At 37.8% G+C, this 13,961-nt stretch overlaps 1 protein-coding gene across 2 annotated transcripts; it reads left to right on the plus strand.

Annotated features, from left to right (window-relative positions):
• Positions 1 to 573: 573 nt before the first annotated feature.
• On the plus strand, positions 574 to 13,761 carry gtpbp2a (GTP binding protein 2a). 2 transcript variants are annotated; one of them, XM_028467816.1, is made up of 12 exons: positions 574 to 978; positions 2,192 to 2,218; positions 3,510 to 3,694; positions 4,609 to 4,717; positions 4,797 to 4,994; positions 5,069 to 5,243; positions 10,327 to 10,546; positions 10,652 to 10,787; positions 10,863 to 10,921; positions 11,005 to 11,176; positions 11,602 to 11,766; positions 12,021 to 13,761. In XM_028467816.1, the coding sequence occupies exons 1-12, from the start codon at positions 781 to 783 to the stop codon at positions 12,201 to 12,203; spliced, it is 1,827 nt and encodes a 608-aa protein (XP_028323617.1). In that variant the 5' UTR covers positions 574 to 780; the 3' UTR covers positions 12,204 to 13,761. The 2 variants fall into 2 exon arrangements, with proteins under 2 accessions (XP_028323617.1, XP_028323618.1); XM_028467817.1 differs by lacking the exon at positions 574 to 978 and adding an exon at positions 1,369 to 1,476.
• The last annotated feature ends 200 nt before the right edge of the window (positions 13,762 to 13,961 follow it).

Consider the following 13,961-nt stretch of genomic DNA (forward strand, 5'->3'; position numbering starts at 1 on the left):
TGAAAACAAACACTGTGCATGTTTCCAAATTACAAGTAAAAAAAAAAAAAAAAAAACACCAACACATTCATATGTTGCATATATAAATTGAAACCAGATGATATAATAAACTTGGTTAATTCAATATAAATAAATACAAATGTGTTTTTATATCTAGAGGGGACTAATCAATTTGGAATATTTCAAAGACTGTGTATTATTTCGGTTCTTTAGTAGTTTTGTTTATTGTAATACAATTTGAATTTGTTTAAAAATAATTTGAAGTTGGACATTGACTTTAACCCTCTTATTCTCCTCAAATATTAATTGTGTTACGCACATCAATACTAAACTTTTCATATCTATATTTTAAAAAGCCATTTTATCGGTAGAAATTAATTTCTTGACCTTTGGTCGTCTCAGATGTTTTGTCTGATGCAAATCAGTGTAAAACGCTGTAAAGATGTGCGCTCGCGTATAAATCTTGGCGTGTCCCCGTAACTTTAAAAGGCGGAGTTAGATTCACATTTACGTGTTTCCTAAACAAGCACCGCTCGTCTTTTGTGCGCTGGGATAAAAATGTAACATACTCCAGCTATGTGACGTAGGCGTCCTAAAGGACTTGTCCCGGCCCGGGCTGTTATTGTTCTGACTGAAGAGTTGAGGCAGCGCGGTGTTTTTATATTTCAGATTCCACCTCACAAACCAGATATTTACACATTACATGTTTTGGTTTTTTTTAAACCACATAGTTATAGTTCGGGTCGGAGTCTACTAGCAATTTAGGTCTCAAAGCGGTCGATGGATGCGCGGGTATCGGAGTTTTTCGCCTCGGGAAATGGACAATGTTCCGGGCATCAAAGTGTCGCTTCCAACGCCAAGGCGGCAAGTGGATTTGGGATTGTTCCGAAGAAATTAGGTGCAAAGAACAAGAAAACCAAGACTCGTTTCACTCGTAACTTCAAACCGAGCAGCAACACTCCATATCTCCCTCCAGAGGTAAAACCCACACAGCCCCCACCGCTAGCACAAAAACGGATCATAATAACTGTTAAACTGTCCACACAGGACTCTTAACATGCTTTTTGTTTAAAATGCACCACAGTTGTGGTGTCTTGTACATATTAAGCTACATTAAGCCGTTGTACTCTGGCTTCACTGGTAACTTAAAGAAGTGACACGTAGTTCCTCTTTGAGGCTTAAATGAATGAGTGTTACCGGTAAACAGAATAAGCAGTGTATCACGCCAATTAAAACTATTAAAGTGTTTTTGTAGTTTGACATATGTAGTTTGATATGTTATTATTTCAATGCCCAGTGGTAGTAACTGTGGCTTATGCAATAAAATGCTCCACAGCTGTGTTTGTAAATAGGGGGCGGGTATGTAGCCGGTGTACTGAATCCACTGGTTTCGCTGGTAACTGTGACCTACTTCCGGTTTTGTTGGCGGTTGCAGCTGATTGCACGAGAACATGTCATCAGAAAGTTGTTGCCAATGTTTGTAATTATTCGCATTGTTTGCTACTCATAAGCTTTTTATTTTTGTTAGTGAGCAGATTCTTGTCCTTAGAGAAAAGTTTCTCCTGCTGAGAATTAAACATTTTCTTGCTTTTCGATTATTAACAAACATTGACTCGATTTTGTAATATTTGGTTTGTATAATTACAACTTGAAAAATCAGAATAATTCATCTTTAGAAATTAAAGTATGGATTAATAATCGCCAATCGTAAAATTGCGATTTATCGATTATGTTTTTTTTTCTTTGTTTTTTTTTTTTTTTGTGATTTGCTTTGACTTTGTAAATATATATATATGTATGTATTTGATGTAAATTATGGGTATTCTTACATAAAGATCCTGCCATTATAGATGATTGAGAAATACAGTCATGTGAAAAATGGTCAAAAGCATTCATTTAGAAAAGAAATGCTGATTTTCTGTACTGTTTTTCAAAACTTTTCAAGACCATTGTTGCTTGTACGAAAAACACCAAATTTTACAAGTAAATTTAGTGTCTCTTTAGCTATTAAAGCAGTTACTGGTAGTTTTTCTAGCTGCCAGTTACTCTTACTCTCTATTCATCCTCAGTCACGGTTCATTCACCTTTCTTTTCTGGATTGGAACAATAGCCTGTTGTCTGGTTATTCTAAAGTCTGACAGCTGTTTTTTTCTATTCTGTCTCCGTCTCTCTTTGTTTCTCTTCCTCACAGGCTGAAGAGGGGAATATAGAGTACAAGGTAAGCCAATTGTGAGATTTAACAGCATTGTTGTGTTCAGGGGCATGTTTTTGTTACCTTTTAAAGAGAGCCCGTGTCTACATCTCTTATGATAACGGATCCTAAATCAGCTGTAAAATACACTAAAAACAAATTTCTATCATCTAATTTCTTTCCTATCTATTGGTTACCTTGGTAGGCTTCCTAATCAATGAAAATATAGGTTTTTAATATTTTTGGTGTGGGCGTCTGAGCCTTTTTTGTTTCACTGAACCCCTTGATTTCAATTTCAATTTTAACTTTTTACGATAAAATGTGGCAAAACTTGACATGAAACATATTCTAATAATTGTTAATTACATATGTGTAGAACTGTACATAGAACGATAACCTGGTTCCCCAGTTAAATTATCGAATTTTTACGGCAATTACAATTGCAAAGTCAATTATCTGAACTCAATTGCAATTGAATTACATTTACGAAGGCAACACATTTCAAAAATTACAATTATGATTACACCATAATTGTAATTAATTATCAATTACACAATTACAATTATAATTGACCCAAACCCTGGTATGGCACTTTTATTACGTGGCAGCTCAATGGTGAAGTAGATACAGTATCATTATTGTCTCGCAACTACAATGATTGCAATATTTATTTAATTTGTATGTATTTATTTGGGCGCACAGTGGATTAGTGGTTAGCACGTCCGCCCCACAGCAAGAAGGTCCTGGGTTCAAGCCCTGGGGTGGACTTGGGTCCTTTCTGTGTGGAGTTTGCATGTTCTCCCCGTGCTGCGTGGGTTTCCTCCGGGTACTCCGGCTTCCTCCCACAATCCAAAAACATGACTGTAAGGTTGATTGGAGTCTCTAAATTGCCTATAGGAGTGAATGAGAGAGTGAATGGTTGTCTGTGTCTGTGTTGCCCTGTGATGGACTGGCACCCTGTCCAGGGTGTACCCCCGCCCAGCGCCCTATGAGAGCCGGAGATTGGCACCGGCAGACCCCCGCGACCCTGTTAAACGGGAATAAGCGGGTATGAAAATGGATGGATGGATGTATTTATTTGAATGGGAAATAATGAGATTAAATCACTTGGACAGTTTAGAAAACATGAATAAACGGTATATTTTCTGATACACTTTTAAAATTTGTTTAGCCTGTTTTTGGGTAGTGGTGCGAGTGCTTTATCCTTACACTTCTTATTTGTAATGTTAGCATAATTACCTATACCACCTGCTCTTTTATGCATTGTTGTTTGTTGTTATGAGTTAAGTACTAGTATTCGATGTTTTCCTCTGGACAGTTGAAGCTGGTGAACCCCACACAATACCGCTTTGAGCACCTGGCTACACAAATGAAATGGCGACTGCAGGAAGGTCGAGGTGAAGCCGTTTACCAAATAGGCGTTGAGGATAACGGGATGCTGGTAGGATTATCAGAGGAGGACATGAGGGCGTCACTAAAGACACTGCACAGGCTTGCAGAGAAGTAAGTAAAAAAAAATAAATGTTTTTGTCTTTTGTACGATTTGATTTAGGTGCTTTTATTTGACTTCAAACAATCAATAGCTGTGTTTCCATTACCCATGGAAATGCGCAAAATCTAAATAGCGCAGTAAAAACTAGTAATGGAAACTCCTGAATTTTGAAAAAACTCTCAAATATCACTAAAAAGTTTTTACGCTGTCATGAGGAGGAATTTCACACATTTCGACAATGAATCGTGTCGCAAAAGTGCCATGGAAACACTTTTTACGCAAATACATGTTACATGTTACATGACCACTTCTCTCCGAGTAAACATGACGCGTTACATGTAGACCAGGGGTGTCCAATTCCGGTCCTCGAGGGCCACTATCCAGCATGTTTTAGTTGTTTCCCTCTATCAACACACCTGATTCAAATGATCAACTCCTCATCCAGCTCTGCAGAAGCCTGATAACGATCCTAATCATTTGAATCAGGTGTGTTGGAAGAGGGAAACATCTAAAACATGCTGGATAGTGGCCCTCGAGGACCGGAATTGGACACCCCTGATGTAGACAGAAGAGGAGACCAGGACACTTCTTTGTATTGTACTTAAAAATGATGACTACATCATTAGGCGTGAAACAACAAAGGAAAGTGAAGTGTTATGAGGAGGTTTGGAGCGTCCATCTTTCTGCGGCGAAATGAGATTTCACGGGAGTTGTGAGGCTCCTGCCCAAAACAGCCTTCATGGGAAACATGTTCAAAGTGCAATTATACTTTGTCAACATTGATAAATATCGCTTTTATTTTGCAAAAATCTGTAATGGAAACCCAGCTCATGTCAGAAAGTCCAAATGTTGCTTTCCAATATACAGTTAATCTACTGTTATTAAAACTAAGCACTAAAACATGTTTGCATCCATATTGTTTCAGAATTGGAGCTGACATTGCGGTCCTCAGAGAGCAGGAGGTGAACTATGACTCGGAGGATCTTCGCAAGATTGTAGAAGTTCTTATTCGCAAAGTACCTGACGACCAACAGGTTTGTATGACGTGTGTAGTTTTTTTTTTTTTTTTTTTACTTGTTCCAGACATTTTAACGTAGATATTTTTTAATGCAGTTTCTGGACTTGCGAGTGGCAGTTTTAGGCAACGTAGACTCTGGAAAGTCCACCTTGCTGGGAGTTCTGACGCAGGGTGAGCTGGACAATGGACGGGGAAGAGCCAGACTTAATCTGTTTCGCCATCTACACGAGATTCAGACTGGACGCACCTCCAGCATCAGCTTTGAGATTCTGGGTTTTAACAGCCAAGGCGAGGTACGAATACAACGCCTTCTGTCATAAGGTCATCTCCCCTTCACAAATTATTGTTATTTTTTTTTATCTCTCAGGTTGTGAATTACAGCGAGTCTCGAACAGCTGAGGAAATTTGTGAGACTGCCTCAAAAATGATCACATTCATCGACCTGGCAGGTCACCACAAATACCTGAAAACCACCATTTTTGGCCTCACCAGTTACTGTCCAGATTTTGCGATGCTGGTTGTCAGTGCAAACACTGGCATTGGTAAGTAGTATTAGGTTTACTGTGAGCATCACTGTTCTCTTTAATCGCCCTATTATCCTGAAATGTTACAAACACATTTCAGATTGACCCCAAGGATATTTATCTCCAGAAAAAGATTGTAAGAAAATTGTTGACCAAGTTTTTGTGTCTTTGTTTATTTGTTTAATACATAAATGATAATGAAACCATGACCTGTTCTCTAGTGCCACCATCAGGCCAAACTTTTAAATTAGAATTAAATTATCGTGAACAGTTTTCATGCACATTTTATTATATCCCCTGCCACAAAGTGTGAAGAGGGATATAGGTTTGAGCTCCGTCCGTCCGTGCTTTCGAGTTAAAGGGGACAGCTATTCTCAGAAACCATTTAAGATACGATAACCAAATCCGCTGTGTGGTTTCAGGGTATCAATACCTTGATGGAGTTAAAAAATGAGAAGCGCGCAATTATTTTTCCCGGAGTTGTTGCCCTTTTAACGTTTTTTTACCCTGTTTGAGGTATCTTCAAATTGGACAGTTTTTCTCAGAAATCGTTTTAAGATACGATAACCAAATTTGGTGTGTGGTTTCAGGGTATCACTACCTTGATGGAGTTCGAAAATGAGAAGCGTGCAATTATCTTTTCTAGAGTTATTGCCCTTTTTCCATTTTTTTAACTCTGTTCAAGATATCTTCAAAGGAGAGTGCTTTTCTCAGAAACCGTTTAAGATATGATAACCACATTCCGTGTGGCTTCAGGGTATCAATACTTTGATGGAGTTCGAAAATGGGAAACGCACACTTATTTTTTCCGGAGTTATTGCACTTTTTCCGTTTTTTTTAAACTCTGTTCTTCAAAGGGGACAGCTTTTTTAGAAACCGTTTAAGATAGTTAGTAATTTTCTGATGTGATAATATTTTTTTATGTATACATCTAAGTTCTTAGATTTAGGACATTTAGGAAAAGGTTGTGAGTTATAATGATAACCAATCTGGCTGGGGATGTTGATGACTGTCTTGTTAAATTTACTGACAACATGAATGACCACTATATAGAGTATGAACCCTATTGGTTGTGGTGATGATATAAACTTTCCTGCTGTGCCACCATCAGGTCAAACTTTCAGTTTCAGAGTTAGTGTATCTTAAAAATCTTTCATCCAAATATTTTCTAATTTTGGGGGCACATTCACGACTTTCACAGAGTTAACCATATTGATTTATGTTGGTCTTTACATTTTTTTGAGGGGATTGTGTCTAGATAATTTTTCTAATGATGAACATTGAATGGGGTCAAATTGACCCCAAGGATAACAAGAGGGCTAATCCCCAGAGTGACCCTAAGCTTGTGGGTATTTCACTCCCAGTTCCACATGACTGGTGTGAATGATAGCCCATGTTTGTGTGCTCACTTTCAGAAATACGATATCGAAACTTACGCAACAAGCACCTCCTCTCTTTTCCCACACCCCCTCTCGTTCTTCTTCAGCACAGTTCATCCCAAAATATCTGAAGGGCTGCCTGTGAGTGTGAGGATAGTGTGTAGTGTGACTACTTGGTGATGGATCTTTGATTATTTTCATTGCAACAATGCAGATATAGCAGGTGCACAGGTCTCATGATCTCTGTTCCTTTTTCAAACCGATTCAGTTTCTTTAATTCCTGCTTATGCTTTACTTTTAGACTGAATTGGACTTTAGCTTAATTAGCTTGCCTTTATTATATTGTTTTTCTAATCTCAATGAGGTGTTTTACATTGTAGTAAACCTGTTTGTGTAAAGTCTACTTTCTCCATGTGCTGAGTTTGTATTCTAACCAGACTTTAAATAGTAGAGAGTTAAAGTGACAGCTTTAAGGACCCCCTCTGAAACCTGAGCAGATGGAAATGGTGGGACAGGCTTGGCTGTTTGCTTATAAACACCTATTTTCTCTTGGGTTTTGTTTTTGTTTACACATGGCCTTAAACCAGAGGTTTCCAACCTTTTTTGGGTCATGACCCCATTTTAATATCAAAAACTTCCAACAACCTCAGAGACTATTAAAGAAAAAAAAATTTGATCATGTTTATTACAGTGTGTTACAAAAAATACAGAGTAGCCAGGATTAATGCAGTGCACAAGGCCTCCACTTTAGATATTTTTATACTGCATTTTATTTGAAGTAGATTTATTTTTGAGAAAGTTTAGAACCATTTATTTGATATTTATTGTGTGTGATGTGTATAATAATAATTTAAAAAAATGTAAATAGAATTTGAATCATTTTTACCTGTTTTTTTTAAATTTTTTTACCAATACATGAGATTTTAGGCGACCCCAGGGTTGAAAAACGTTAAACGTTTAGATTTTGTACACTCCAACAGGAGACACTCTGGCCTTCCTTAGGTTTGTAACAGCTGGCTGCTATCAGAGTGAAGGTGGAGGTTTGGTGTGTGCTGTCCGCAGATAAGACCTCGTCTGTTTACACAGTGAAAACATGCATAAAGTACTCTTCCTGTCTTTCAAAAGCAATACTTAAAGTTGAAATCACACCTGGATATTGTAAGGAAAGACTATTGCTTTGTTTTCCAATGTCAAGGAGACCTGCATGTGAAAGCTGAGCCTGTGAGACATTTGTTGCTCTAACTTGTACCTCACTAGTGCCTGTTGTGAGCTATATTCAGAAGCTGTTAATGTAAGACTAAGATGAGCACATTAAGCCCCGCTAACAGCTGTTGTCAAGGATATTTGGAAGTCAGAAATTCACGATAATACTGAGTTCTGCGTTCAATAATAGGTTTTAGGAGCTTCATTTGATAAGAGTCTTCTAAAGAATCTTCTGAGGACTGTTATTTTAAGCTGTGCTATTTTGAATTTCTTGGCTCCAAAGCGACAAACGTTATCCACTTGATAATATGCTATCTCTTCTTCTGCAATGTTGTTTGGCTGGTGAACTTATGACCTGGTTTATATTCATTCATAGTTTATTATTAATCAACATGGATATCTTATTAAGAAAGCTCAAATAAATTAGAATATTTGCATTTCCTGAAGAAAATGCAAGTGAGGATGCAGGTGCTGGCCGCGTCGCACTGCATTAGTTTAGCATTCGCAATTAGCATAGTGTTAACTTAGCATTAATCTAGCATTAGCCTAACATTGGCATTAGCTAAGCATTAACCTGGCTGGGAATGAAAGGTTTAAAAGTTCAAAAAGCTGAAATTTCCAAAAGAAATGAATGGGAAAGAAAAAATTTAATAAGTACAAGCATAAATCTCAGGAACTTTCTGAATTTTTTGCTAGCTTAATTGACAAAATTGGACAAACGGTGTAGGAGGAGTTAACGCAGAAGGAAAACCATTAGTGAAGATGCCTCCTGCATTCTCAATAATAAACAAGTTAGGTAAATAATCCATATTTTCTGTCATTCATCCATTTATACTTGGGGGGGGGGGGTACACCTAAGATGTAGTGTTAGGTTCTTGTATTTCCCACCTTGCACTGCCCAGGCTGCTGTGTTTATGGGTGTCTGGTCTGAAATAGGGCTCACTGGGAAAAACCAGGTCAAGAAGGCAGACCACCTTTGCTATGCATGATCACACAGAGATCCTCTGCCTGTCTCGGTGCTACAGCATTAATTATGAAGCACAGTAATAGATCTGTGTAATGGACAAGGTTCGCATCAGGTGTCTATGACGTGTCTCTAAAATGCTAAAGGACAAGCATTCAGCTTGTGTAAAGTTGTGATACTCTGAAACCTAATATAGTTGTTTGTATATTTTCATTTCTCAGATGTCCTGATCAGCAGGCAGAAGGTAAAGATATTTAGAGGTCTCACGTAGCTGTAAATGTGTTTATTGGGGACAGAGACCTTGAGGTTCTTTAGAAACGAGAACAACTTGAGCCCAGTATCCAAAGTTAGCCCTGATCTCCTGCACATATCACTTTCTCCTCTACACCATCTTTGACCAAATCTAAACACACTGCTATCTTTCTGTATGAACTCCCCTATCATAATAAATAAAGGTAATATTTAGCTGCCAGGACACCACTAATATAATTACTATTGTCATAATGGCCTAATACACACAATCTTTGGCTTATCTGCTGTCTCTCCAGTGACATAACTCTCTCTGCATAATGTATTATCTACTTCACTGGTTCCCAACCTTTTTATTGTCGTGAACCCATTTTCATATCACAAATTTCTGGCGACCCCAAAGACATTATTTCTCTAAAATTAGTTTTTTGATCGCTCAGGTGTTTCTTATACTGCATTTTATTTGAACTAGATTTATGTTTGAGAAAGTGAAAGTATAGAATTCACTTATTTGAGATGTATGTGGTCTTTTAATTGGAAAAATAATGATTATTTAAGATCTTTGAGCCTTCTGCCTCTTCCTGCACTGTATATCTATTTTTGTGATATTATGTATTGTTTTTTTAGTTGTACAAAACAAAATAAATGGTAGCACTTTACGTGAAGTTTTATACATAAGGCTGACATTACACTGTTATTATTATTATGACTTTATACTTGTCATTAGTATGGATCTGGTGTCATGAAGGCTATCATTAAGTGTTGTTCGTTAGTACTCTAACCCAAAAAATGCCAACATAGCTCCAAAAGGTGCCATAATAAATGAACAACACTTCATGCTAATGACAGATAATGTCAGTATGTATGTATTCTGTATAAAACGTCAAGTAAAGTGTTACCAAATAAATACATTTTTATTCAAATTGAAAAAATAAATAAATGTTTTGTTATTACTAGACATTTCAGGTGACCCCATTTTATTTCCACTTGACCCCAAGGTTGAAAAACACTGGTCTAAACAGTATTAGGTGCTATTATATAGATGAACAACAGCAAACTAGCTTTAAACAGTAGTCTGAAAGAGTAGTTTCTACTTCACTTTTTTTTTTTTACAGGAAAGCCTCAATGCTTTTTCTTCAGTGGACTCCATGGCATGCATATAGTTATATAATTTATATAAATGTTGTAATTTCTCAGTTTTACAGCAAATTTTAAGAGCAAAAGTTCCAGTGTGGGTGTTGTTTAAGTTCAAGAGAACTAAAGTTAAAGGAAGAGAATTAACACAATATATTTGGTCTCTTTACAGCTGGTACAACACGAGAGCATCTTGGCCTAGCGATGGCGCTAAAGGTTCCCATTTTCATCGTCATCAGTAAAGTGGACCTGTGCACGAGAGCCACCGTGGAGCGCACGGTGCGGCAGCTGGAGCGTGTCCTCAAACAGCCAGGCTGCAACAAGGTGCCCATGGTGGTGAGCAGCAAAAACGATGCTGTCATGGGCGCGCAGCAGTTTGTTCAGTCACCCAAGTATGAAACACACGCACACACGTCAAACTATGTCATTTAAAACTTTCTGGACAGTTATGCTTAGAATTACTGACCCTTTGTGTGTTATTATGCTTTTCCTATCAGCATCACACCCATCTTCACCTTGTCCAGTGTGTCTGGAGATAGTTTAGATCTTCTCAAGGTCTTCTTCAACATCCTCCCTCCTCTGAGCAACAGCAAAGAACAAGAGGAACTCATGCAGCAGCTTATTGAGTTTCAGGTCATTGTGAGATGAAGGGGTAAATATTCCCACAGAAATTACCTAGGGGTTCCTGACTGCTTTGTGTTATCACAGGTTGATGAAATCTACTCCGTTCCAGAGGTGGGGACAGTTGTAGGAGGGACTCTGTACAGGTCAGTGTCTTTAACAGCTTAGTTTTTGACTTTTTTTTACTGGTTAAAATTTTTTTTTTCCTAAAATATCTGTTGTCGTGCAGTGGTATCTGCCGTGAGGGTGATCATCTAGTGGTAGGGCCCACAGACTTGGGTCATTTCCACAAACTGACCGTGGGCAGTATACAAAGGAACCGCTCTGGATGCAGGGTACTCAAGGCAGGTCAGGCTGCTACGCTAGCGCTGGGCAACTTTGACCGGTCGCTGCTACGCAAGGTCAGAATCTTTCATTCACTTCCTGTTTCTGTGTTCTACAGAAGCGTAGAGCTGCCACAGGGGAAAATATGTTTTGGATCACTATATTGTACAAACAATATACAGTAATTACATTTTACAAACAGTATACTTGTATTGTACGAACAATATGATTATATTGCGCAAGGGTACACCAACTTTCTTACTCCATTTGACTCTTACTCCTGACTTAAATCCACTACCTCCTTCATCTCGACATCATTATATCATTTGTACGATATAATGTCTTGTTTGTACAGTATAATGTCATGTTTGTACAATATAATTATACTGTTAATACAATATAAAATATATTTCACCCTGTGGCTGCTCTACTCTTCCATAGTGTTCAAAGTGTGGCCGCTTTATGTAAAGAAGCTGTTAAAGACTATTGCTCCTCCTCCTAGGGCATGGTGATGGTGAGCCCAGAGATGGACCCAGCCATCTGCTGGATGTTTGAAGCTGAAATTGTGCTACTTTTTCACGCCAAGACTTTTCATAAAGGCTTTCAGGTGACCGTGCACATCGGCAACGTGAGACAGACGGCCACTGTGGAAGCTGTGTATGGAAAGGTCAGCTCACTAACCAGGACTGTTTAGTGTTTATGCACGGTATATGAATTAGAAACAAATGAAAACTCAAGTTAAAGATTCCTCTGTACCTGTCCTCCACTGAATGCATGCATGCATGGCAAACATCACCGAATCTGAGCTTTGTTTATCAAATCATTATGCAAAAGTGGGATTTTGCATGCTAAAATCTCCACAGCAAACCTTGCCACATCCTCATAAATGTGTTTTACTTTAACCGTATTTTTGTCCTGCAGGCAGAGCTGCGCACTGGTGAAAAAGCAATCGTTCTCTTCAAGTTCATCAAGCACCCAGAATATCTGAAGATGGGTGCTAAGGTGCTTTTTAGACAGGGTGTCACTAAAGGTATCGGCCACATCACTAAACTGCAGCCCATCGCTCAGTATGAGCTATCCCAAAGAGAGACTGATGAAGCATGAACCACAGAAGACGGGGCTCTGCCCCTAAACAAGGTGCTTTATAATCCACCTCCTGCACAGTATGTACAGTATATTATCCCAGGTTTGATGTCTATTCACACTGTTTCCGGAGTTTGTTGCCGTAGTTGTTATTACTCCTCTTCAGCACATTTCAGTAACCGCTGATATTTTAGTCTTTGTTGTGTTGGGATTGAAACATGAGCACTGCTCTAAGGAAACTCCTCAAATAAGGTCTGTGATGAATTCACGTTGTAACAGTGGTGCTGATTGAGTGCGAGAGTACACGTTTAAAGTGAAAACTTTAAACACACGTATGCTCACACACTTTTGCACTGAAATTTGAATGTCAGTGTAGCTGCAGAAACCTTTTTACACACTCAAACAGTTGCAGTTATACACGGTGCAGCTGAATTCAGCAGCTCGTCACTGTTGACTTTGTAATTACACGTTTTTAAATACAATCTTATTTGACGAACTGCTTTACGTTAAATGTCAGAGTGTGTTGAACTTCACACCTCCAGCTGTTAAAAAACGGTCTAGTAATCCCTTTCTCTTGTGTGCCTGTAAGATATGTTCTTAAATCACAAAGTGCTGTTTCAGGATCCTCTAAGTGCTTTATTTACTCTAGTTCTCATAGTTCTCATTAGATGGCATTCCATTGTCCACAGCAGGTTTCCAGAAGGAGGAGAAGCAGTTAAGCTTTATGTCTCCCAAAGAGATTTATTTACCGTAAATATGCATTCATGTCAAACTGCCTCAGGGCAGCTGAGCAAAAATATTTTTTGTACCAAATATTTGTTCACTGAAGTTACTGATGTCACAAACCCTGAAGGGGATTTATGCAGTGCCTTGTTGAACTATGTATGGTTTGAGGAGCCTTAATAATTTAGTGCAACCACAAACTTTTTCTGTTGTGGATCTTATTTTTGCGTTTGTTTGTGTGCAGAAAAAAAAAGCTGAATGCATTTCACCCATAAATGTTTTCTACAATTTCAACAAATTATTCATTGCTTCTGTTTGGAAGATTTTCTTGTGGGTTTCTTTTTAATTTTTTTATTATTATTTTACCGCTCACAACTTTGCTACAGATTTTAATAATAAAACTACACACGTGTTTTCAAATCATTTTAAAAGCTGTTGTGATATAGTATATGGTTTTTATTATTCTGTGGGTGAAATGCAATAAGTATGTACAGATCTAATTTTTGAAATATGTACAAAAATTAAATAAAAAAAAAACAAAAGCATTTTGCTAAATCAAGTTTTTTTGTTACTTTATGGCAACCTTGGTAACCATTGTTCATTATGTGGCCTGTACAATATTTGTCCAGACTTGCCTCTAAAAAGCATTACTCACACATGAAGCTTCTATTTACCTTTGTGACGTATTTCACTGCTCTTACATGGCCACAGAGCAATACGTTTAAATGTTGTAAAACAGCCATGACTCAGCACCTGTAGGACAAATTCCTGTCTTCCTATTACCATGAAGCTGTAGCCAAACATGGTCTTACATAATTAAAGCCTACGAACAAATTTAAACCTTTGTAAATGAGAATCTTGTCTTGTCATTTTTGTCTCAAAGCAGTGAATTTTTTTTTTTTTAATTAAATCAATTGGTTATAAAGAATTATTAGTTTTGCAGTGAAGGTTTCAACATTACTCTAACCTATTCCAGATTTTTCTTAACAAATCAACTTAATTTTGCCTGTAAATATTATTTATGAATGGAAGGGTTTCATTTGTTATTTAGTTTTT

This window comes from Gouania willdenowi, chromosome 15 (assembly GCF_900634775.1).
Source record: "Gouania willdenowi chromosome 15, fGouWil2.1, whole genome shotgun sequence".
In the NCBI taxonomy this organism is placed as follows: Eukaryota; Metazoa; Chordata; class Actinopteri; order Blenniiformes; family Gobiesocidae; genus Gouania; species Gouania willdenowi.

What these genes read in the sequence shown, in the direction of transcription:
- gtpbp2a (XM_028467816.1), top strand. Translation starts at nt 781, where the DNA reads ATGGATGCGCGGGTATCGGAGTTTTTCGCCTCGGGAAATGGACAATGT. An exon ending in GTTTTAACAGCCAAGGCGAG is followed by an intron (nt 4,995 to 5,068) that starts GTACGAATACAA and finishes TTTATCTCTCAG; the next exon opens with GTTGTGAATTACAGCGAGTC. An exon ending in AGCAGCTTATTGAGTTTCAG is followed by an intron (nt 10,788 to 10,862) that starts GTCATTGTGAGA and finishes GTGTTATCACAG; the next exon opens with GTTGATGAAATCTACTCCGT.